This window comes from Mirounga angustirostris, unplaced genomic scaffold (assembly GCF_029215605.1).
Source record: "Mirounga angustirostris isolate CCGP_5_RB_7025 unplaced genomic scaffold, mMirAng1.0.hap1 SCAF_13, whole genome shotgun sequence".
Taxonomy (NCBI): domain Eukaryota; kingdom Metazoa; phylum Chordata; class Mammalia; order Carnivora; family Phocidae; genus Mirounga; species Mirounga angustirostris.
In genome coordinates, this window is record NW_026991721.1 from 44,270,722 (window position 1) to 44,297,001 (window position 26,280).

Genomic DNA, 26,280 nt, shown 5'->3' on the forward strand with positions numbered 1-26,280 from the left:
CACTCAGATAACCGCTGCCAGAGTCGTGGTAAGGAAAGCTCTTGGTCCAGCACTATTCCCTCTACCCCATGCTGCTATTATTGCCTTTTGCAATTTGTCAAGCTGCAAGCCGTCATTTGTTAATCATTTGTTAATTTGTGAAGCACTGTCTGTCTATGAGTTATTATTAGTAGTCGTAATCAGATACTCCAGAGTGGTTGAAGTGAATTTCAGTATGTTCACAAAGCATCCATGTTCAATTAGGGTCAAAATCATTGGTATTATTCCTACACAAGGCTAGGGAAGAAGTCCCCTGCTTAACCTTGGAGTCAAAACTGACATGAATTTGAATCCTCTCCTTACCACTAATCAACTGTGGTTCATTGGACAAGTGACTTAACCTTTCTGAGCCTTAACCCAGAGACTGAGAATGACCATAATACCAAACTCAAAGGATTAGAGTCAGGATTAAGTAAGATAATTCTTAATCTTCTTAGCACGTAAGAGGAGATGGATACATTTGAATTCCCTTATTCTCTACTCCACCTTTTGTCTAAAAAAGGGCGGAATTCTATGGTTGGTAGTCTGACGCCTTAGGAGGAAAGGACTCTTAAAATCCTCAATTATTTAATGCAGTGAAATTTAATTGAGCATCTATTAAGTATAAGGAACTTCTCTGGACAATGATATGAAGAGAATTCTACGGTAATTAAAAGGAAATGACCTTTATCCATTTAATGGATTATCAATTGCAAATTTAAAATCTCAACTTTGTTTCCCTAACACGATTTTAGAGTTTCCCAGTCCTTCTCCTAGTTGGTATGTGGTTTTAGAAGCACACATCATATAAACCTAATATGGGCCTAAGCAAAACATCATTAAAAAGGCAAACCTGCCACTATAAATCAGACTGATCTTTCGAATGCTAATTATTATGGACTCTGGAGTATAATCCTCCTACAGCTATGGGAGGGTCTCACCAGTGCCCTGGAGCGCTGTTGCAGATGCTGCCTCTGAGTCCTTTTCGGCACGGCTGTAGGTGAGATTTCACATTCCCACTGAAATCCGTTTGCCTTTCCTGATATATCCAGGGCTTGGAATTGTTCACATGCACGCTCATTTGAGACATTGTGGAGATGATTTAATCTATATGTTACCTCTGGTCTGATTTCATGAATGAGAAAGATGAGTGTCATACAGGGGAAGTAAGTGTTCAGTTCCCAAATCTGTTCTACCTGTTCATGGTAGAACATGGACTCGAACCCAAGGGAATAGCCACTGTGGTGTCTCAGGAGGCAGCTAGAAGATAACAGTCCTAGGTCACTGTCGCCCCCGCAGCTGGGTTTCGCGCTGCCTCTCTGCCTGCAGCCCCAAGTGCTGGGCCCGGTCATCACCACGCGTGTGTATTCAGCTTGCTTCCCTGACTGCCAGCCAGAGACATTTCACAGACCAGCAGGGAGGCAGACACCAGGATAGATTCTTTCTCTCTCCCTACTCTCTCTTCTTTTTAAGAAACACCATCCTGCATACACATATGTAATTTTAGTCTTTTATAGTTTGAAAATAAGACAGTCTAAAGGTGGTATTTCCTGTGCTTCGCATCATACTGTCAGCAGGAAGTCTTTGCCCGTGTGTGTGTCTGTGCACCACCAGCATCACGCCTACCACCCCCGTGCACACAGAACCACATCAACGGGACGGGCATTCTTGCCACAGATAACATCTCAATCGTGACCACATCTTATGATTCTTAGCTGGTCCCCTAAGACCTAGTTTTGTTTTTAAGTGAAAGCAGTTGGCATTGAAGAACTGCTTTCCAGGACCTCTGGGGTGTTTTCTGTCAAAGCAAAGAGGAAAGGAACCAACATTTGTCAAGGAACTATATTGTATACAGAGTTCCAGATACATTTTCCCCTTTCACCTACATAGCAGTGTAGCTGAACCTGCTTAACACTGAGGAAATGAGGTGGAAGAGGTTAAGCTCCCTGCAAGATTGAAGCCTTGCTCCTCACACTGCAAAGCCTATGCTTTCCACATGCTGTGCTGCCTCTCAGCAGAAGGTGGGGATTTATGATGTGTCTGTGACACAAGGGACACACGTTTCCTCTCATTTTCCACTGTATATGTGCTGCCGAAGCGAGCACTCTCATTTTCCACTGTAAGGAGCATTTGCAATTTATTTCATTTTCACATGTGTTGGTTTTCAGATTCTCTTTCAAAGGCTGAATTCCTTTGTAGAGTGAAGTGTGTTGACCATCTTAGACACCAAAATCATGTTTGGCTCTCTCAGTAGCAGAGTGAGTAGCAGAAACAGCATCTGGATGGCTTCTGATCCTGGCTCTGGGTGACTTTGGGCAAACCTCCTAACTTCTTTGACCCCAGAGTACTTTCAAATCACACAGTCTAACCATCTTGTCCAATGTACTGAGGGGTTAAAAAAAAAAAGCTGGGGGATGGGCCAGTCAACCTCTCTGGACAGCCACCTGGTTCTTATCTAGTTGACTAGATAACAACAACCAGGTAGGCCTTTGTCTAATCATGATGAATAGTTGGAAGCCGGGGTGTGTTGCGTGAATAAAAGGAGGAAGAGAGGATAGGCTGAGGGAAAAGTGTTGAGGCCAGCCTGGAGGGTGTCCCTACTCTTCTGGTTTTCATCTGGAAGTGCTCACACTCTCTCTTTGCAACACAGGAATTGAGACAGGCGTTTAGGGCCTGATTTTTTTATGCACAATTCTGAGCATATGGCTGGTACATGATAGGGGATTAATGAATTAATGAACAAATGAATAGATGTGGCCTTTAGCATAAGGAGGAGGCAAGATGGCTGTCTTTTGCAGCTAATTTCTTTGTACATGATGGTGAAAATGTAAGTATTCAATGAGATGATTCATGTTAGGTGACTAGCACGGGGCTAGTACAAAACACATGCTTTGTATGTATTAGCCAAGGGAATGGGGGCATGACCTGCCTGGAGGGCCAGCAGGACAGTGTCCTGTCTGGGCTGAGTGCTCTCCCTCTACCTTCACTTAAGGCCACCAGCCCATGGGGGTTTAGCGGGCATCTTCTCTCTCCTCAGCTCTCCCCTACACACAATGTGCCTACGTGCAGAGGATGGTAAGGGATGAAAACCGTGATCTCAAGAAACATCTTTTTCTCACTTCAACTAAATGATATAAGAATTAGAGAATCGGGCGCCTGGGTGGCTCAAATGGTTAAGCGTCTGCCTTCGGCTCGGGTCATGATCCCGGGGTCCTGGGATCGAGTCCCACATCAGGCTCCGGGCTCAGTGGGGAGCCTGCTTCTCCCTCTGACCCTCTCCCCTCTTATGCTGTTTCTCTCTCGCTCGCTCTCTAAAAAATAAATAAAATCTTAAAAAAAAAAAAAGAATTAGAGAATCAAATGCCATTTTTATTGGTAAATTAGAATTGATGAAAAATGACACAACAATCCAGGCTGGTAGAGAAGATTTTAATAGCACCATCTAGATGGTGGGATTTTTTTTTTTTTAAATGATCCTACATCTTTATAAAACCTGGGTTTTATACACGTATGTATTCATCTATGAAATATTCCAGATGGCTATGATCGAAACAGGAATTCATTGATTAAACCTAGCAGAGATTATCATGTGAGGAAAGACATAAATGGCACTTAATGAATTTGAATAATCTCTTATTCTTTAGCCACTTAAATGATAAGCCAGAATCCCCCTCCTAATTCTGTACTATAATGGCTACCAGTCTCTCCAGGGCCCATGTGTTTTGGGGAGCCTGACTCACCCAGTGTGTGCGCATGGTGCACGGAAAATTTAGCATGATCAGGGCTTACAGACAGTCGTTTAGGCAGGAGCAGATCCGAGGTCGCACAGGGGCCCCTACAAAATACCTTTCCGCCGAACACCAAAAATAAGTAAATAAACAACCTCCTGAAGAGAAATCGAGAGTTGTTATGCTAGGAGGGTTTGTGGTCTCTTATGACAAGATGATGGCTGATGCCAGATTTCATCATGTTTGTTCCTATTCTGCCAAGAGCGAGGTGTCCTGCCTCATCAGGAGAAGTCACTGCCATTTGACAGGTATGGTTCACCTAACCCCAGCAGTGACAGGGTCACTCTTCTCTTTTGCCTGACTCAGACTGGGGTGGCTGTGGAGCATTTATTTGTTCTTTAATTTATTCATTCGCCAAACAGTTGTTGTGTGTCAGCTCTGTGCCAGGCTTGGTGCTGTGTGCTGGCATGACAAAGGTGATTAAGATGTAGTCCTCACCTTCAGAGAGTCTGCGGAGTTGACAGATTAGTCAGTGAGACAGATGTGCAAATAGATCATTGGAATATGGTGTGGTCAGTGCTGTGGGAGCCTGGGGAGGGGCAAGCTGCTGACCTGTGCCTTGGCAATCAGGGAAGGCTTCCCCTGTGCGGTGATGCACGAGCTGGATCTGAAGGATAAGGAGCAATGTGCTGCACAGAGAAGTGAGGAGAGATATCCTGAGAGACTTCACATTTATTGGCCTCTTACCAAGATCCAAGCACGGTTAGGTGCTTTCAGGTAAATACTTCATTTAATCACCTCAGAAGTCCTGCAGAGTAGGTCTTCTCTTCCCCCGTCTCTACAAAGAACTGAAGCTTCGGGCGGTTCAGTAAGCTGCCCGGGTAGCATATAGGAAGGGTGAGAACTGGGATTTGGACCTGTTTGGGAGAGTCTAAAGCTCATAGTCTTTCTGCTTCTAATGTTTAGGGAGGCCAGAAAGAGCTGTTTGGAGAATAGTAAGAAGTCTATAGTACTGGCAAGTAGAGTCCAGGGGTAAGTGCTGGAAAATGAACCTGAAAAGGCAGCCTGAAACCACATAGGTGGTCAGGGGCCTCATATGCAACTCCTTCACTCCACAAGCACTGAATAAAAACCCACTATTTTCTTTTTTTTTTTTTAAGATTTTATTTATTTATTTGAGAGAGCGAGAATGAGAGAGAGTACATGAGAGGGGGGAGGGTCAGAGGGAGAAGCAGACTCCCTGCCAAGCAGGGAGCCTGATGCGGGACTCGATCCCGGGACTCCAGGATCATGACCTGAGCCGAAGGCAGTCACTTAACCAACTGAGCCACCTAGGTGCCCCAAAAACCCACTATTTTCCAGAGACACTGAGCAAGGATATACGGAGTAGAGGCTCTGCACCTAGGGGCTCACTTTCTAATCAGGAAATTCTGAAAGGACTTCTCTCTTCTGGAATTGAACTCAAACTTGGTCCTTTGGGAGGAGAAGGCAAAAGCTCCATCAGCAGCCCATAGGAGATTGTTTGCCCTGCGGAAAGCCTTAGGCAATTGGAAACCATTAGAAATGTTTAATAAGAATCATGATCTTCTCTGGTGATTCAAAACCATGTCTTTGTCAAAACCATGTCTGAGTGTCTTTGTCAGGATTTGGTGATGACAGTGTGTGTCCAAGTGTTGTGATTGGGTATGTTTGGGATGGAGTCACTTCTTCCTAGGTAATTGGGAGAGGAGAGAACGTTCCAGCAAAGAGCTGGACTCTGGGTAAAAAGACACTCCCCAGATACACTTAGGAGAGAGGAAATGTACTTGCTAGAATCCCACTCCCAGGTATGCTGATGTGCATCCCTCACACACAGCCCTGCCATCACCTTGGTGTGGCCATCATACATGTTCTCTAGCTAAGACACATAGAGTTGTTACTTTAGGAAGGTGCATATTAACTTGAATGACAATCATGAAACCTTCTTGGATTTCATAGCACATTACCTTCCAAAAGTTCAAAGTCAGCTTAAGGCTTTTATACTCCTTTATTCTGTGACTACGTTCTAGAGTCTGTGATTCTCATTTTATTGACATAGATGGAGAGATGTGGAATTTAAAAGACTTGTCAAGTAGAGGGTTGGCTGGGAAGATGGCAGAGTAGGAGGACCCTAAGCCCACCTCGTCCCATAGATACAACTAGATAACACTCATGTCTGCATAAATAACCCAGAAAACAACACGAAGACTGGCAGAACAAATTCCACAACTAAATGGTGAAGAGGCCACATCAAAAAAGGTAGAAAGGGCGAAGACCTGGTCTGGGAGTGAAGTGGACTGGGGCCGTCTGCTATGCCGAGGGAGCCGGTGACACAGAAAAGGGTGAAAAACAGACTTTCACATGGGGAACCCACAAACTGGAGGATGAATCCCCATAATATTTGCCTTTGAAAGAGGGGCTGAATTTGTGAGTTCTTAAAACCAGTGGGACTTAAAGCCTGGAACTTTAAAAATCAGGGACTTGGCTCTAGGAGAGCCTGGAGGACATTAGGAAGCTGAGTCCCCACCATTAAAGACATAGCACATAAAGAGCCCAAACATACAGCTAGAACCGGCAGTTTGAAAAATACCAAGGGAAGACAGGAGGGAGTGATTTGCTCATTTCGGACTATGGCTTGTGGCTCTGAGAGACAACAATCATGGGGCAACCCCTCCAGGAACAAAGGAGCTGGCAGGTGCCATTTCCCTCCCCTGCTCCCCAGCATAAACAACAGCCACCTGCGGGAACCAGCCTGGCTCTGACACTTGCTCACCTAACTTGTTTACACCAAGACACGCCACCCTACACTTTGCTGGATCCTCCCTTTTCAGTCACACTTGCCTTATTCTCAGCACTGTGGCCCCTCCCCAAGAAGACCAGTGCAAATCTCTCCAACGTCACGTCTCCGCACCCAGGCATTGTGTGGGACATCAGTTCCAGCCGCAGTGGGGGCAGGTCTCATTTTGTAAGCAGACCACTACACACTTTGTTAAAATGTGCCCCACTCCTGCTGGGGAGCAAACACTGCCCATGATAGGCAAAGAGAACCTCTGCAGACAACTGGAATGAAGGAAAAAGAGGTCAAGACTCAATAGCAGAGGATACGAACACCTAGGAGACATTCCCTTTGCCAGGCCCTGGCGAACGGGACATGCACTGCAGGGCACTACAGGAACTTTTCTTCATAAGGCTGCTATTATTAAGAACAAGAGAAGTAGCTGACTTTCTGAACACAGAGAAACCGACACAGAAAGTCAGTCAAAATGAGACAGAGAGATATCTCTCAAATGAAAAAACAGGACCAAACCTCAGCAAGAGACCAACGTGAAATGGGTATAAGTAATACACCTGATAGAGAATTTAAATTAATGATCATAAAGATACTCACTGGACTTGAGAAAAGAGTGGAGGACAGCAGGGACACTCTTAACACAGAGATAAAGAATCAGAGATCAAGAACACAACAAATGAAATTAAAAATACATTTGATGGAATAAATAGCAGGCTAGATGACACAGAGGAAGGAATTAATGACCTGGTAGACAGAGTAATAGAAAGTCACCAAGCTGAGCAAAGGAGAGGAAAGAAAATTATGCAGATCGAGAATAGTCTTAGGGACCTCAGTGATTCCATCAAGTGTAATAATATTTGCATGATAGGGATCTCAGAAGAAGAAGAAGAGAGAGAGAAGGAGGCAGAAAATTTATTTGAAGAAATATCTGAAACTTCCCTAATCTGGGGAAGGAAATAGATATCCAGATCCGGGAGGCACAGAAATCCCCCCAAAAATTTCAACCCAAGGAGATCCACACCAAGACACATAGTAATTAAAATGGCAAAAAGTAGCAATAAAAAATGTTAAAAACAGCAAGAGAAAAGATGACAGTTACATACCAGGGGAAAGCCCATAAATCTATCAGTGGATTTTTTAGCAGAAACTTTGCAGGCCAGGAGAGAGTGGCAGGATATATTTGAAGTGCTGAAAGGGAAAAATCTGCAGCCAAGAATACTCTATCCAGCAGGGCTATCATTCCGAATAGAAGAAGAAATAAAGAGTTTCTCAGACAAACAAACTAAAGGAGTTCATGATCATTAAACCAGTCCTGCAAGAAATAGTAAAGGGAGTTCTTTGAGTGGAAAGGAAAGACCATAAGTGAGAGTATGAAAAGTGAAAAACACAAAAGTAAAAATAAATATTTCTGTAAAAATTAGTCAAAGGATTCATAAAAGGATATAAAATATGATACCATATACCTAAAACATGGCAGAGAGAAGAGTAAAGAATGGGTTTAAGCTTAAGTGACCATCAACTTAATATAGACTGCTATATGCAGAAGATGTTATATACAAACTTAACAGTAACCACAAATCAAAAACCAGTAATAGATATGCAAAGAATAAAGAGAAAGGAATCCAAGTATATCACTAAGGAAAGCCAACCATGAAAGAGAGCAAGAGAAGGAAGATCAGAGAAAATCTATAGAAACAGCCATAAAACCACTAACAAAAATGGCAATAGATACATATCTATCAATAATTACTTTTAATGTAAATGGACTAACCACTCCAATCAGAAAACACAGGGTGACAGAATGGATAGAAAAACAAGACCCATCTATATGCTACCTACCAGTGACTCATTTCAGACTGAAAGACCTCTGCAGTTTGGAAGTGAGGGGATGGAGAAAACTTTATCATGCAAATCGATGTCAAAAGAAAGCAAGGGTACCAATACTTATTTTGGACGAAATAGACTTTAAAGCAAAGACTGTAACAAGAGACAAAGAAGAACACTATATCACAATAAAGGGGACAGTCCAACAAGAGGATAACAATTATAGGGGTACCTGGTTGGTTCAGTCAGGGGAGCAAGCAAGTCTTGATCTCAGGGTTGTAAATTTGAGCTCCACATTGGGTGTAGAGGTTACTTAAAAAATAAAATCTTTAAAAAAAGAGGATATAACAATTGTAAATATTTATGCACTCAATATAGGAACACCCAAATACATAAAGCAGTTGATAACAAACATAAAGGAACTAATCAATAGAAACATAATACTAGTAGGGGACTTTAACACCCTACTTACATTGATGGACAGATGATCCAAACAGAAAATCATCAAGGAAACAGTGGCTTTGGATGACACACTGGACCAGATGGATTTAACAGATATATTCAGAACATGCCATCCTAAAACAGTAGAATACACATTCTTTTCAAGTGCACATGGAACATTCTCCAGAATAGATCACATATTAGGCCACAGAACAAGTCTCAACAGATTTTTAAAAATCAAAGTCTTACCATGCATCTTTTCTGACCACAACACTATGAAACTAGAATCAACCACAAGAAAAAAATCTGGAAAGAGCACAAATACATGAAAGTTAAATAACATGCTACTTAAAAAAATAAATAAATAACATGCCACTATACAATGAATGGGTCAACCAAGGAATCAAAGAAGAAATGAAAAATTACATGGAGACAAATGAAAATGAAAACACAATGGTCTAAAATCTTTGGGATGCAGCAAAAGTGGTTCTAAGAGGAAAGTTTATAACAAAACAGGTCTACCTCCAGAAGAAAGAAAAATCTCAAACAACCTAAACTTACACCTAAAGGGGATAGAAAAGAACAAATAAAACCCAAACTCAGCAAGTGGGAGAAAATAATAAAGATTAGAGCAGAAATAAATGACATAGAAACTAAAAAAAACAGATCAATGAAACCAGGTTCTAGTTCTTTGAAAAGATTAAAACAAAATTGACAAACTTCTAGCCAGACTCATCAAAAAAAAAAAAAAAAAGGACCCAAATAAACAAAATCACTAATGAAAAAGGAAAAATAACAATCAACACCACAGAAATACAAACAATTGTAACAGAATATTATGAAAACTTGGGGTGCCTGGGTGGCTCCATCAGTTAAGCACCTGACTCTTGATTTCGGCTCAGGTCATGATCTCAGAGTTGTGAGATTGAGACCTGTGTCAGGCTCCACGCTGGGCCTGGAGCCTGCCTAAGATTCTCTCTCTCCCTCTACCCCTGCCCTCTGTTCGCTCATTCTCTTTCTCTCTCTCAAAAAAAAAAAAAAAAAATCCTGAAAACCTATAAGCCAACAAACTGGACAACTTAGAAGAAATGGATAAATTCCTAGAAACATATAACCTACCAAAACTAAAGCAGGAAGAAATAGAAAATTTGAACAGACCAATTACCAGCAATGAAATTGAATCAGTGATCAAAAACCTCCCAACAAAGAGAAGTCCAGGACCAGATGGCTTCACACGTGAATTCTACCAAACATTTAAAGAAGAGTTAAAGCCTATCCTTCTCAAACTATTCCAAAAAAAAGAAGAGGAAGGGAAACTTCCAAATTTATTCTATGAGGCCAATATCACCCTCATATCAAAACCAGGTAAGAACACCACAAAAAGGGGTGCCCAGGTGGCTCAGTCAGTTAAGCAGCTGCCTTCAGCTCAGGTCATGATCTCAGGGTCATGGGATTGAGCCCCGCATCATGCTCCCTGCTCAGTGGGGAGTCCGCTTCTTCCTCTTCCTCTGCCTCTGCCCCCCACTCATGCTCTCTCTTCCTCTCTCAAATAAATAAATAAAATCTTAAAAAAAAAAAAGAACACAAAAAAGAGAACTACAGGTCAGTATCTCTCATGAATATAGATGCAAAAATCCTCAACACAATAGTAGCAAACCAAATCCAATAATACATTTAAAAAAATCATACACCATAATCAAGTGGGATTTATTCCTGGGATGCAAGTGTGGTTCACTATTCACAAAACAGTCAACATGATATGTCACATCAATAAGAGAAAGTATAAAAGCCATATAATTTCAATAGATGCAGAAAAAACATTGGACAAAGTATAACATCCATTCATGATAAAAAACTTACTGTAATGTAGAGGGAACATACCTCAACATAATAAAGACCTTATATGAAAAACCCACAGCCAACATCATACTCAATGGTGAAAGCTGAGAACTTTTTCCCTAAGGTCAGGAACAAGACAAGCATGTCCATTATTAGCATTTGTTATTTAACATAGTACTGGAAGTCCTAACCACAGCAATTAGACAACATAAAGGCATCCACATTGGTAAGGAGGAAGTAAAACTCTCACTATTTGCAAATGACATGATACTGTATATACAAAACTGCTAGAATTGATAAATGAATTCAGTAAAGTCACAGGATACAAAATCAATGTACAGAAATCTTTTGCATTCCTATACACTAATAATGAAGCAGCAGAAAGAGAAATTAAGAAAACAGTCCCATTTACAATTGCACCAAAAACAATAAAATATCTAGGAATAAACTTAACTAAACAAGTGAAAGACCTGTACTCTGAAAACTATAAAACACTGATGAAAGAAATTCAAGACAATTCAAAGAAATGGGAAGACATTCCATGCTCATGGGTTGGAAGAATAAAGATTGTTAAAATGTCTATACTACTCAAAGCAATCTACATATTTAATGTAATCCCTATCAAAATACAACAGCATTTTTCACATAACTAGAACAAACAGTCCTAAAATTTGTATGGAACCACAAAAGGCCTCAACTAGCCAAAGCAATCTTGAAAAACAGAACTGGAGGTATCACAATTCCAGATTTTGAGTTATATTACAAAGCAGTAATAATTTAAACAGTATGATACTGGCATAAAAATAGACACATAGATCAGTGGAATAGAACAGAAATCCAAAAACAAATCCACAGTGTATGGTCAATCTTCAACAAAGGAGGAATGAATATCCAATGGGAAAAAGGCTTTTCAGCAAATGGTGTTGGGAAAACTAGACAACCACATGCAAAGTAATGAAACTGGACCACTTTCTTACACCATACACAAAAATAAACTCAAAGTGGATTAAAAGGCCTAAATGTGAGACCTGACATCATAAAAATCCTTGAAGAGAGCACAGGCAATAATAACTCTGACATTGGCCATAACAACATTTTTCTAGGTATGTCTCCTGAGGCAAAAGAAATAAAAGCAAAAATAAACTGTTGGGACTACATAAAGAAAAAAAAAGTTTCTGCACAGGAAAGAAAACAACGAAATTAAAAGGCAACCTATGAAATAAGAGAAGATATTTCTAAATGACATAAAGCATTAGTATCCAAAATATATAAAGAACTGGTACAACTCAATACCCAAAAAACAAATAATCCAATTAAAAAATGGGCAGAAGACATGAACAGATATTTCTCCGAAGAAGACATCCACATGGCAACAGACACATGAAAAGATGCTCAACATCACTCATCATCAGGGAAATGCAAATCAAAACTCCAGTGTGATATCACCTCACACCTGTCTGAATGGTGAAAATTGAAACACAAGAAACGTCAAGTATTGGTGAAGATATGGAGAAAAAGGAACCCTCTTGCACTGTTGGTGGGGATGCAATTGGTACAACCATTGTGGAAAACAGTGTGTAGGTTCCTCAAAAAATTAAAAATAGAACTACCCTACAACCCAGTAGTTGCATTATCAAGTATTTAGCCAAAAAGTACAAAAACACTAAATCAAAAAGATACATGCATCCGTATGTTTGTTACAGCATTATTTACAATAGCCAAACTATGGAAGCAGCGCTGGTATCCACTGATAGATGAATGAATACAGAAGAAGTGGTAAATATATACAATGGGATATTACTCAGCTATAAAAAAGAATGAAATCTTGCCATTTGCAACCACATATATAGAGCTAGAGAATATAACACTAAGCGGGTTAAGTCAGAGAAAAAAAATGCCATGTGATCTCACTCACATGTGGAATTTATGAACAAAAGAAATGAGCAAAGAAAAAAGAAAAATCAAGACACAGACTCTTAAATATAGAGAACAAATTGAGGGTTATCAGAGGGAATGTGGGAGGGATGGGGGAAATAGGGGATGGGGATTAAAGAGTACACTTATCATGATGGAAAAAAAACCACTTGTCAAGTAGAACAATGTTTTTTAAGTGTAAATTAGGGAGATTTTAGGGCTGTATTTGTTTTGTTCTACAGGTGTTAGCTTTTCAGTGAGCATGAATGATTGTGGAACACTTGAAAGCAGTATTTGCACAATCAGAATTTGCCTCTGCCTCTATTCCCCATCCCCCTGCTTCCATAAATTTGAACTTGCCTGCTTCCAGCCCACTTTTTCAGTATTCATTTCCTTGGCATTAAGAACCAGGGACATCATTCACTACCCCCCGACCCAGAAAGTCTCTGATAAATGCATTTCACTGAAACAGAAAGGATTGATGAGCTGATAACTTCTCCACCAGATATTCATTGGGTATTAGGTGCCAGGCATTGGCAAAGGGCAATTTTACATGTATTAACTAATTTAATCCTCAAAGCAATACCATGAAGTAGATTACTATGATGAACTTCTTTTTACAGATAAAGGGACCAAGGCTTAGGGCCACTTAATAGACCATCATTCCCTGGGGTATTTGCATCTGAACAGTGGACACAGAAGACTGCAGCCAAAAAGTGAATCTGCTCTTGAGAAATTCCAGGCATCATGTGGAGGTCATGGATGAAGTCTTTGATTTTTAAAAAGTGTTAGCCTTGTCTTTCCTGATTATTCAATCAAAGAGGAATATATATATTTCTTGGTCGTCTAGGAGGCTTGTGGGGTCTTCTAAAATATTGAGAGCTTTATTTGTATGTTTACAGATTTCTTTATACACTGTTGCAGTGAACTCATTTATTTACTGTGGGCTCTCAGCAAAGTAAAGCTCTTTTCCTTTTGTAGACATTTGCCTGAAAAAATTAAGGATGACCAACAGTTGAAGAATATGAGTGGCCAGTGGTTTTATGAAGCCAAGGCAAAAAGGCACAGAGACAGAATTCATGGTGCAGATATCATCAGAGCATCCATGAGAAAGAAGAAGCTCCAGGTAGCAGGTGAGTTGATTTGGCTAGGACATTTTGAGCCAGCATTTGTTTGGGAAGGCATTGTCAGGAGACCAGAAGGATGTTAGAATCATTACTGGAATCTGCTGAGGGAAGTAATTTAGAGGTGCGCTTTGCATAATGCATAGTCCTCCAGCTCAAAATCTTCTTGTCCTGGATTCAGATGGATGAAGGCAGGGCTAAAGGACTCAGGGTAATCTAGAAAAACATAGGAAGTCCTTTAGATACTGTGTTGAGTTACAGTAGTATAGACAGTTGGGGTTATGAGGCATTTACCCCCTTCATTCCTTTGGCTTTTAACTCTGAAGATTCAGAACCATTTCCTCTGAGTAGGGTGACAGGAAGAGATTAGCTTCCCTTTCAACAACTTTGACATCTGGTATGTCTTTAATCAACCAAGTATATCATTTAAGAGACTGTAAAGACAGTATTTTGAGGGCTTCTTTAGAATCCTGTTGGGTTTATTAAATATGTATGGTGTGCCTTCTCTTTCACTCTGAGCTAGGCAGTGTAAACTTTTACACCTGAGAACAGCCCCTGTCTAGATCTAGCCTGTGCCCAATAAGGAAAATAGCTGTCACCTTTTGAACATTTAATACATGATAGGCATTTGCTCTCTATTATTTCTAACTATAGCAGCGATCTTGTAAGGTAGGTGTTCTTATCCCTGTTCTACATATGGGACATGTAAAATTCAGAGAAGTGAAGTTACTTGTCCAAGGTTATATCATTGGCAAATGGCCGACCTGGGATTTCATTCTTTCTGACTCAGAGCCACACCCCTTGCAAATAAGGGGTAATGTTTAGTGTGTGCCCTGCATTGCTCGCATCCCTCTTGATTTTCAAAACCATCCAGGCCTTCAGAAATCTCGGGAGGTACGGATTAGTATTGTGGATTCCATTTTGCAATTGAAGAAACTAGCCTTCTGTGTAAAGAGACCTGTGGGGAATACCACCCTGGAATGTGAGTATTTGGAAATCGGAGCCCTCGTATTGCTTCATCTTAACATCGATGTATAAGCACTCCTAGCACTTACTGGCACTGGGGTCAAAAGCAAGTTTCCTGAACTTTTTGATCCTTGATTTCCAAATCTGTAAACTTGGAAAATAACACCTTCTCACAAGGTAATGCATGCAAAAAACAACACTGTGCCTGGCACTTAGCATAATTACTTAATGCTAATTATTTGAGAGGTGCTGGTAAAGAGCCCTGGGTATTCAGAGGCAAAAAGAAGTTACTTCCTGAAGAGGGAGCATGGAGGTTTTATGGGGGGGGCTTTGGCATCTGAGCTGGGTATTGAGGAGTATTGTAGAATTTGGATGTGTAAAGACTGGGGAAGGAAGAGGCAGTGGAGAGGAACATTCCAGGCCAGAAGCGTTTGTTCCCCTTTGGATTCCAGAGCCTCAAGTTAGGCACATTGTTGATGTTCAGTAAATGCTTGGAAATGATGGTGTCTCTGTCCCATGAAGACTAGCTGTCCTTGGGCGCCTGGGTGGCTCAGTTGGTTAAGCGACTGCCTTCAGCTCAGGTCATGATCCTGGAGTCCCGGGATCGAGTCTCGCATCGGGCTCCCTGCTCGGCGGGGAGTCTGCTTCTCCCTCTGACCCTCCTCCCTCTCCTGCTTTCTGTCTCTCATTCTCTCTCTCTCAAATAAATAAATAAAATCTTTAAAAAAAAAAAAAAAGACTAGCTGCCCTGACCATATGTATTTAGCCCTGACCTCAGTTCAGGTGAGATTCACCTAGAGGTGGTCAGAATTTTGCTGGAGTTTTCTCTGGAGTTACCTGCACATGTAAAGTCCACTCATACTCTCAGGAGATTCTGCTTGGGGGAAGGTAACATCAGATATAATTTTGCAGATATAATTCTGACCCTGGGGACTCAGACTCATGAGTGAGTGCCTTGGTGCTCCAGGAAGACCTGAAGTTCAGGTTTGAGCTTCGGTGATGCTAGGATGAGTCATAGGTCACGGAGGTGAGAGATGACTTCCTGTCTTCACTGTTTCCTCTTACAGCAGAGCAGAGTAAGGACAGAGCAAATGAGGCAAAGGCAAGTTGGGTGAATAACGTCAACAAAGATGCTTTCCTCCCCCCAGAACTAACTGGTGCTGTGGATGAGCCAGAAGATGTCGCCCCAGCAAGCCCAAGGTAAGACACAGCTCACAAGGACAGTCCCTACATGTGGGATTCATGGCTCGGTGTGCTATGAGCACAAACACCAGACTATTCTCACAGGCACTGTGAAGTACGTATGAGAGAATTCTGGGCCCTGATGTGGACAGAGCCTGAGCAGTACTCTTTCCCAGCTTCCAGAATTTCTAATAAATCTGAATGTTAAGTAAAATTAAAATGTTAAGTGGAGATTTCTTCCATCACCAACAATAGCTGGTTTTTATTTGTATTAATGATTTTACCTTAGAGTAGAATGAAGAGGTACTTCAAAATAAATATAGTCGCTTCAGAGAAGAGGTGAATTATGATCAAACTGTCATAACTTGGTGTGATGGAAGAAGCTCAAGCATGGGAACCAGACATGAATTCAAATCTTAAATATGCCATTTATTAGCCATTTGATGATAGCTTCTCTGAGTCTCTTTTCTTAACTATAGATAAGAATGATAATATATACCAGGAAAGGCCATAGTGAGAATTAGTGATAACATATGTAGAATACCTGACACATAGTAGGTGCTTAGTAAATAAGTCTTCAGGATGCAGGTTGTCCTCAATATTTCAGTCTTGATTTTGTTGGTATTTTCCATACCTGTTATCATCTCGCCAAAGTGTACATTTCTGTGTCTTTCCTAAGAAGTACCTGATTGTGGAGCTACATTGCCACAGATGTTTAGATGATTTTCTTTTAGGTATTTAAGGATCTTCCCATTGGTGTGCATCCCTTGGAAGTGTAGTTGTTACCCTTTGGTGGGAAGGCAGTTGCATTTTATCTGTAGCTCTTCAGTGAAGACAATTCAATTCAATTGAAGACAATTCTCCTATTGGAGAATAGGGCTGAAGTCAACAAATTTGCTGATGATACAGTCACCAAGCCAGGTGTCAAGTCTGAGGCACCTGGGAATCAGGGATGTTTCCAACACAGTTTACAGATGAGGGAGAGGGTCCATATAGGCATCCATAGGCATTTCAGAGCCAAATATGACTGAAGTTATATCACATGGATAGTGGAATACTGATTCTATTAAGGTACCCATTGTCTATTTCCCTGTTGGAGAGGACTCACTTTGTTTTCCATGGGTGGTAGCCTGGATTGTTTCCCCTCTGTGATGATTTGTAATGTTCTGTTATGTCTGTAGAGGCCATTTTGGCTAGAAAAGTAAGTAGTCACTAATTGATTTTGTGACCTTGCACTAGAAGTGACTTAACTTCTTGGGTCTTTGCTTCCTCAACTGTAAAATGGGATGATAAGGATTTGCCAGCAGGATTATTGAGAATTTAATTAGCTAGTAAATGTAGAATTCTTAACATGGTCCATAGCACATAGTAGGCATTCAGTGAATGGAAGTGTGGGCTCTCAAAAAGGGTGAGAGCCTACCCCTGCCACCTCCCCTGGGTGACTTCCCATTCACCAGCACACCCCCTAATGGGATAAAAGACATCCTTCCATAGGGAAAGATGAGACCTGAAGTATTAGAAACTCCAGGAGTGAGAACACAGTCATTTAGAATCACCACCAAGGAGCTGACAGCAGCTCCTAAGAGCCAGTTTGATAGGGGACAGGGACACCAGAACACTGCCTGACTAGGGGAGGTGGGTACAAGTCCCAACAGAAGGGGAAAGGAGATTTGGGGTGTCAGAAGCCATCTTAGTTCACTGCACAGTTTTGTCTGGGTCAGACTTCTTGTCTTTCTCCCAAGAACTCATTTCATTTCAAAGGGTTTGGGGGACAAAGGCACCACTGCCCTGCTAGCCCAGCTCATTTTCTTCATGACCTCAGGCAGGCTGGTGGGTGTATCTCCCCTCTTACTCAATTTGAGGTTGCTAATACAGCTTCAACAATTCATGTCTCCATTATTTCCTTCATTCGTTGTGTGACCTCAGATGAGTCTTTCTGGTCTCATCTATAAATCAGAGCAGAGCTGCCCCACCAGGATATTATGAGATTAAATGAAATGAGATGTGGGAACCATTTAGCATTTCACAGGAAGAAAGAAAATTGGCAATTTTCCAGTGGCTTTATAATTATGTTATTATAACATAGATGAGGTACAGTCGAGAAGGCAAGAATAAAAATGTTAGATGCATCTAGTCTGCTTTGCTCATTACGTGACCTGGGTGGTACTCATCCAGAACTGTGGAAGGGGCTGATGTATACTTCCTCCTTCCCATGTCAGAAACTACTGCTTGACTCAGTATCAGGTTCTTGTGGTGTTTCTCACTTATACTTTAACCTTTGGGAACTGGGTGTGTTAAGTGTATTTTGGGGCCTGTGCTTTTAGAGGAATTGAGCTTCAATAGAATGACTCAGTACCTGTCAATATTTTCTTAGGCAGGAGTCAGGTGTCCGGGAGTGTTGTGAGGCAACAGTGACTAGATATTGCAATTTCTGAAGAAGTTTTTCTTTCTTTTTTTTTTTTAATTTAAATTCAATTAGCCAATATATAGTACATCATTAGTTTCAGATGTAGTGTTCAATAATTCATCAGTTGCGTATAACACCCAGTACTCATTATATCACGTGCCCTCTTTAATGCCTATCACCCAGTTACCCCATCCCCCCACCAACCTCCCCTCCAGCAACCCCCAGTTTGTTCCCCATAGTTAAGAGTCTCTCATGGTTTTTCTCCCTCTCTGATGACTTTGCATTCAGTTTTTCCTCCCCTCCCTTTGTGATCTTCTGCACTGGAACTGGAGAGTATTATGCTAGGTGAAATAAGTCAATCGGAGAAAGAAAATTATCATATGGTTTCACTCATATGTGGAGTATATGAAGGAGTTTTTCTGATAGGCTCTGTGGCAAGATTCCTTCTTTCTATGGACACAATTCTGTTTGGTCCTGCCTGGGAAGAACTGAAATGCTATGGGTGCCCGGCATGAACTCAACCACCATCCTGTACCTGTGTTCTTTCACAACTCATCTTTGTTGGGATGCCTGAGTGGCTCAGTTGGTTAAGCATCTGCCTTTGGCTCAGGTCATGATCCCAGGGTCCTGCAATCGAGTCCCACATCGGGCTCCTTGCTCAGAGGGGAGCCTGCTTCTCCCTCTGCCTGCCACTCCCCCAGCTTGTGCACTCTCTCTCTTTGACAAATAAATAAAATCTTAAAAAAAAACAAAAACAACAACTCATCTTTGTTTGCACCTGTCATGTGAGGAAGCAAAGAGAGGTTTGACAAACAAAGGAGCAGAGAGTGAGGTTTTCTTTAGAGTAGCAAAGGGAAAACTCCAAATGCTCACAGTTCCAGTGCTGGTTGCTGAATTTTAACTGGGCAGTATTGGCACAAACTGTGGTAAAAGACTAATGTTTTGGTTTCCTAAACAGTGTGTATTTCTAGTCATCACAGATTGGTACCTTTTATAAAATATAACAAAGATGAAATATAGAAAACAACAAAGGCATGCAAAATATGAACCCTTGATCATGTGCTGGGATGTCTCAGCAAATTGCTATAAATGATTCTAAATGCATACTTTCAATTTCTGTATTTAGCTCACTGTGAACCAGTAACAAGCAATTCTCAGACTGGTGCTGGTCCATGAACCACACCTTGTAGCACATCATGTCCTTTCCATAATAATCCATCGGGCATGGCTGAGCCAAGGTGGGGAGTACACAATAAAGATGTGAGAAGCTTTTCCCACTGGGGTCAGGACCCTGCCCATAAAGGAGGTATGACATGTCTTGATTATAGAGGTGGACTTGCTCTGGGATGAGAAGACCTTCCTTTGTTACTTGAGAACACGTGTTCTGTGAAACATGGTTAGGTGCCCTGGGCAACACTGAGAGGTCTAGTAGCCTCCCTATTGACAGGGCCTTGGATGTCCCCACTGTTGGTGCTTCTTTGGTCTGAAGGAAACTGAAAGTGGACTGGCCTTGTAGTTTCTGTCTCTCTCTCTCTCTAACTTCTTCCCTGAAGACTGCCTCTCTGAGGACTGGTCCCTGTGGTAGCTTATATTGTTTTAGCTCTGTGATGTCACACGGGGCCAGTACTCTAAAAAGAGATAGTTTCTCAAGTGTGTTCCAAGCTTCCCAATTCTTTCCTCGTTCTGGTTCCTCTTCCCATGCCCTTCCCCCTCCCATATCCCTCAGTTGCCTGGTAGCCTCTCCTTTCTCCTTTAAGGGGATCCAACATGCATTCCACTTTAAGAAATACTTGACTTTTTAATAACTTAAGCCTGTATGGATGGAAATGTGGAGCTTCTTGTCTTTTCTCAATGGTCACCCCACTGAACATGAGTCTGAGCGTTTTTGTGGCATCCTAACACATAGCCCAAGTAGTTCTTAATATCTGGTGTGTAATACGGATGAGGGCATTTCAATGAAAGGAATCAGAGATCTGTCACATGCCTGTCTCCCACACCGTGCAGACTTTCTGATGGAAAGACTTCCAGTTCCTGATGTTTTCTGAAGATTAAAGAATTACCTTTCGAATACAAAAAGGTCAGAGCCTTCAACCAAGGGAAGCAAGGTGTTAGGTGCAGAGAGGACTATGCTAGGGGCAGTGGGCACCTCAGTGCCCTGGTATCACACCAAGGATGTGGTTGTTATACTCTGACTCTATACAGACCAGCCCTAGTGATAGATGTCATCAGTCAAAGGTCAGTGACTACTTTTGCTGGAGCAAAATTAGCAGGGCATGCTGTGAGCCAGCCTGGGCCACAGGCAGAAGAGTTCAGAAAGGCCAGAAGAAAGGCAGTTACAAGAGTGGAATGTGGAGAAAAATAAGAAAGGGAAATAGGTATGAATGGTTAGAACAGAACAATTAACCCATAGGTTGGGCGCCTGGGTGGCTCAGATGGTTAAGCATCTGCCTTCGGCTCAGGTCATGATCTCAGGGTCCTGGGATTGAGTCCCGCATCGGGCTCCCTGCTCCTTGGGAGCCTGCTTCTCCCTGTGCCTTTCTCTCTCGCTCTGTCTCTCATGAATAAAAAAAAAAAAAAAAATCTTAAAAAAAAAAAAATTAACCCATAGGTTGACTGGGCAACTCAGGCTACTTACTGGAAATAAAGTGCTTAAATGTCCTTGTTTGCAGTTGATTGGAAACACTGATCTAATGTCTTGCTAGCACCCAATAGAATAAATCATTCCGTAGGGTTACTAATTCATTCATCATTCAGCCATTTATTCAGTCAGTAGGTAATTATTGTTTATTGTATACAATACTGTAGCTAGGAATTTAGAGATGAACAACATAGGGTTCCTGTTCTTAGGGAACTTACTGTTTGCAAAAGGGGCTGACATGTATAATCATAAATTGTGATGTGATATGATAAGTATAATTAAAAAGCTGTGGGAGCACAGAGGTAGCAGCACTGACCGTGTCCAGGGTCAATGGGAGGGATTGTCAGGGAAGCTTCTAGAGATAGTTATATGTAGGGCAGTTCTTGAAAGATGAGAAGGATTATGGCAGGTAGACATGGGGAGAGGACAATACAGGCAGAGGGGATGACATGGGGGTCTGGCAGGTCTGAGACGTGGAAGGGGTCTAGTCTGGTGGGTATGCTGTGTGAGTGGTGGGCAGTCAGGCTGGAGGAAGAGGCTGGGCCCAGATTGTCAAGAGCCTTGAGTGTTGCCTAAAAGTCTGGACTTTTTCCTTAAGTCACAAGAAGCCATTAAATGACTTTTTGATCAAGTTTACTTTTTGGAGTGATCATTCTGGTAACTTTGCGGAAGATGGGGTTAGACAGTTCAATTAGAACATTGTAACAGAAGTTTAGGTGAGATGGTAAGAACATAATGAAGGGAATGGAGAAAAGAGAAAACATATGGTGGAGTTTTAGAGATGAAATTAGAAGAAAGGGTTGAAGGGTTGGTAGGACACAGATATCTGATAATTTATAAAGGATATGTGGGTCCACTTGATGAGAAGTTCTCAACTGGGACCTGTAAGTCAGAACTGCCCAAGGGACTTCTAAAAATCCAGATTCCCAGGCCCTGCATTTCTTTCTCAGGGACATGGACTTCACCACCATGTCCCAAGCATCTAACACATGGTAGGTACTCAGGAATAAGTACCTATGGAAATGAATGAATGAATGAATGCATGCATGCATGCATGCATACCAGCACCCTCTCTTACTGTCCTTCAGCACACTTCTCACTACCTGACATTGTGTTATATATTTATTGTGTGTATGTATTGTGCCTTCCCCCCAGATCCATGAGGAAAAGAGCTTTTTGTTTATTGCTATATTTTGTTTGGTTCACTGCAGTATTCCTAACACCTACAACAGTGCCCAACAAGTGTCTCGTGGAATGAATGGAGAATAGATGGAGAGTGAGAGTCTGACCAACTGAATGAAAATAGTTGATGAGATAATTGTGAAATAATAACAGTGAATGAAGGTTAACGAACAAACTAGTGAATAAATGAATGATTGAAGTGGTTTGCAACTCAGGAAGTGAGTAGAAAGAGGAGAAGGGGAAAAGTTAAATTACAGGAACAGGACTGACAGCCTTCAGACTTCATTGCTGTGCGTTACTGAGAATCTCTCAGTTCAGCGGTATCACCGTGAGCTCCGGTGATTACAAAGATGGAAGAGAATGGGAGGAGTATTCTCACATTTGGACAACTGCAAGATAGGGACATTCAGGACTGGAAGGCATGGAGGCAGGAGGGAGCTTGGCTGCTCCAGAGGTTTGTGATGTCCATTAAATCAAAAACATCCCTAGAGAATGAATATCTCCAAAATGAGTTCAGGGAGAACAAGGTAAAGCCTTCCCTATGGTTTTTCCTTCCGTGGCATTAGCACTTCCCTGTGACATGGGAGAAAGCAATGAGTTTTCTTACAAGGGAAGCTGGGTGTCCTCACCTCACTTTGTCTTTGGTGGAATTAAAAACACTTTTGTTCTAAGTTGTCCTAATGAATAAAAATGCTAGTTTTGAAGCTTCGCTGCCTGTGCTTCAGCAATACTTCTGCCGCAGATCTCCCTCTTACCTTCTGCTGAATGGGAACCAAGCAATTCAAACCATGTCTTTAGTTCTGAAACAGTATTATTTTTTCTACTAATGTTCTTTTCCCTGGAAGGCTTTTGTTTATCTCTCTCTCAATCTCAATCTCTTTTTCTCTCTCCCTCCCCCCACCCATCTCTATCTCACAGAAGGATTAGCTATTTACCTCCATCCCCTCAATAATAAGAGCAATGTGAGGCACTTGGCTTGCTCCCAAAGTCAAGGTAGAGATGAGCCAATCTATGGACAGCACATTTGATCTTTTGTCCTTGGATATGTTGCCTCTCCAGTGACGTGACCGTTTCATTTCTTAGAGGCCTGCCCCACAGAACCACTTCTGTGGAGCTCTTTAAAACAATCTTTCTTAACCCAATAGGATCTTGGATTTACCCAGATCACTTATGGTGGAAATAGCTGCACTATGACATCAGAGTGTCTTACACTTGGCTGAGAATATGCGTGTGAGAGAAATTCTGTAGCGTGCAGTGTGGTGCCCCCAGAGAAGTAATGTTTTAAGAAAATACCGACTTGAAAGTCCTGGCCTAGCATATTTTCTAATTTACTTCCCTCACTTTATTCCTGAGCCATTTCTTTTGTTTATTCATGTATTGGAGCGTCACAGAGTGTAACATAGGAGAGCATGGTGCTGGACGCCGGGGATGTGATACAGCATTCGCTCCAAGGATCTCACCGTCCAAAGGGAGAGGCCAGCAACAACAATGACATGTGAAAAAAATCACTTGCCCAATTTGCTTCTGATTCAACACTGTTAGTATTTAAGCTGCAAAATGCCTCAAAAGAAGGCATAAGATGTTGGCTGTTATTTTTCACTTTTTTAGAGAGAAAGGCCAGTTAAGGTTCAAAAGCTTTTAAAAGTTGCTTTCATGTGCTTTGGAGCACTTTAGGGCTGGACGCAGAAGCAGATGGAGTGTCCAGCTGCTTGCGTGGTGTGATGGGAAGCCCCACCTCCTCTTTCCCCAGTGTCCCTGGAACAGTACCTAACATGATTATTCTTTAGAGTGAAGTCTTCAGAGACTTGTGTTAAAATGCAGATACTTTGAACCCTAATGCCAATATCACAAGTTAATATTTTAATAATTCTTTTAACAAAGTAAACCCATTTTGTCTAAGTGTTCCTTCTGGTCTTGCAGGTAGTTTTTGAAAGGTGCCTGAGGGAATAATTACAAGCACAGGGTGGGGAATTTGGCTTGCTACAGTTTAAAAAGCTCATCTTATGGAATGTATTGGGTATCTTTTATATGCAGGACACAGTCTACTGCCTCCGAGAGGGATTTCAAGAAACAAAGACAAGGTATCTGGCTATAAAGAGACTATACTCTCGTAGGAAAAATTATGCATCCGTATGTGGATGTCTGATCACATGATAACAAATAGTGCCAGGCCGAGAGCAAATTCCTACTCCAAAGTACCAAGGAAATGTGCTGTAAGATTGGAGACAAGGAGACCCACTTCCAGCTGGGCTGATAGAAGAGCAGCATCATAGGGCGGTGAGATTTGGCTGGGGCTTGGAGATGACAGCAAGGATTTGGGCGGAGAGCACAGCAAACATGCGAAGGCAGGGCTGGGGGATAGGCAGAGTGCAGATAGCAACCAGTTGAGGGAGTTTTGGGGATAATGAGTAGAGAGGCAACTTCGTGTGGCATGAAGGGTCACCAGGAAGGAAGAGTGTAGAAGTATATTGGGTAGATGGTGGAGGATCTCCAGTTCCTTCCTGACAAGTTCAGACTTCATTCCACAGGCCCTGGGGATCCAGGGAAAAGAAACGAGCAGAAGAGCGATATGGTCAAAGTTGTGTGTGAGACCATCCCAGCTTAGTGGCAGAATGCTGAGTGGATGAGAGGAGTGGAATTTGAGAATCAGGAGGTCGGATGTGAAGCTAATTGAGTCCACAGAAATTCAGGAGGTGACAGTGCAGGTGGAAAGGAAATGATGAATGTGAGAATCCCTGGGAAGGAAGAATCACCTGGACCTCAGCCCTCTTGCTCTGAACCACTGCTTTATTAATGTGAGAAGTCAGAGGCAGGATAGCCTAGCCATGACTGTGATTGTCTTTGGGGTCAGGGTCAGACACCTGGCTCAAATCCCCAGCTCTTCATTAACTCATTTTGTGACATTGAGCAGGTTCCTTAGCTCCCCAAGCCTCGGTTTTCTCATAAGTAAAATGGGGAGAAGGGTACATACCTCATAGGGATGTTGCAAAAACCAGTTGGAGATATGAAGGTTGTAGTAATGATGTTTCCCAATGAATAGGCAGGCACGCAAAACATTGCTGTGCTCCTCAGAAGGAGTAGAGACAGAGCTTAATCTAAGAAGTCACTGTATTTTCACAGACAGACTTTGAGGCCTAAGATTCTTGTTTTCATTTTTTTCTAAGCAGACTAACCAAGTAGCTAACCATGTGTCCCAACCCCATCTCATTTTCCCCTCTCCCAACCACACGGTAACCTGGTGAATACTGTGTGTTTCTGTATTTTAGTGACTGACCATGTGCTCTGAATGTGTTGTTCCTTCCTCTCTTTGCTTTCTGAGCTAATAGAAACAAAGGCTTAAAAAAAAAAAACACACACACCTAAATAATGTGCCTACTTGTTGTTTGGCAAGTAACATGAAAAAAATAAAGGAAAAATCATGGTTACCTATCTGCTGCTGCCTTCCCTGGCCCTGGCTCAGTGGCCTTCATCTTTTCAGTTGTTCACCAGTTCTAGTTTTGTACCAGCTGCTCTACATGGTATCGCAGGGGGTTATAAAGATGGTCAAGATGGTACTCCTGGGGGATCTCCCGTTTACTATGAGAGATAAGGTATGTACGCAGAATGAGGTTGCATAGTAGACATGAGGCACATTGCTGGATAAAGTTTAGTAAGAGAGAGACTGGTCTCATGTCTGGTTTTATGATGTGAAATATACATACTCAGAGCTGGAGCCCGGGAGGCACGGGAGCTGGGTTTCCAAGGAGCAGAGAGGGCAAAGTGTCGCATCCCTGCTTATCCTTCGTTGTTGGTGAGTGGGAGGGGAAAGGAGGAAGGTGGCAGGAGAAAATGGGTGTTCCATGGACAGCCCCAACCAGCAACACTGGATTCAGGTCCTCTGATCATGTAACTGCTTTATTTATAAGGAGATGATATAAAACATTCTAAAAAACAGGCTGGCATGTGCTATAAGTTTCCTCATGTCACTCCGTGGTTCCTTAAAATGGCAGTCAAGAGAAATAGCTTTCTAGTCCTGGGCTCTTGGCTGTTTTTATTGTACGGACAGTGTGAGTTCTCTTAGTGACCAGGTCCTTTTTTTACAGTGGCTGCTAGACAACTTGATAGAAGTGTGTGCCCATCTGTTTTAAGAATCACCTCCTATAATGTGTTTTTCTATTAGCCTTAATTCTGGCTCCATTATAAATTCCCATTCTTGTTCCCTGCCCTTC

General features: G+C 41.9%; 1 protein-coding gene across 1 annotated transcript in view; it reads left to right on the forward strand.

Moving 5' to 3' along the window:
- Nucleotides 1-26,280, forward strand: part of SYTL2 (synaptotagmin like 2) — a 198,963-nt gene that overhangs the window by 131,616 nt on the left and 41,067 nt on the right. Inside the window, exons 11-12 of the mRNA XM_064576812.1 lie at nt 13,555-13,706; nt 15,731-15,863. Of these exons, the coding sequence (XP_064432882.1) occupies nt 13,555-13,706; nt 15,731-15,863 (285 nt within the window). The remainder of the gene's footprint in view (nt 1-13,554; nt 13,707-15,730; nt 15,864-26,280) is intronic.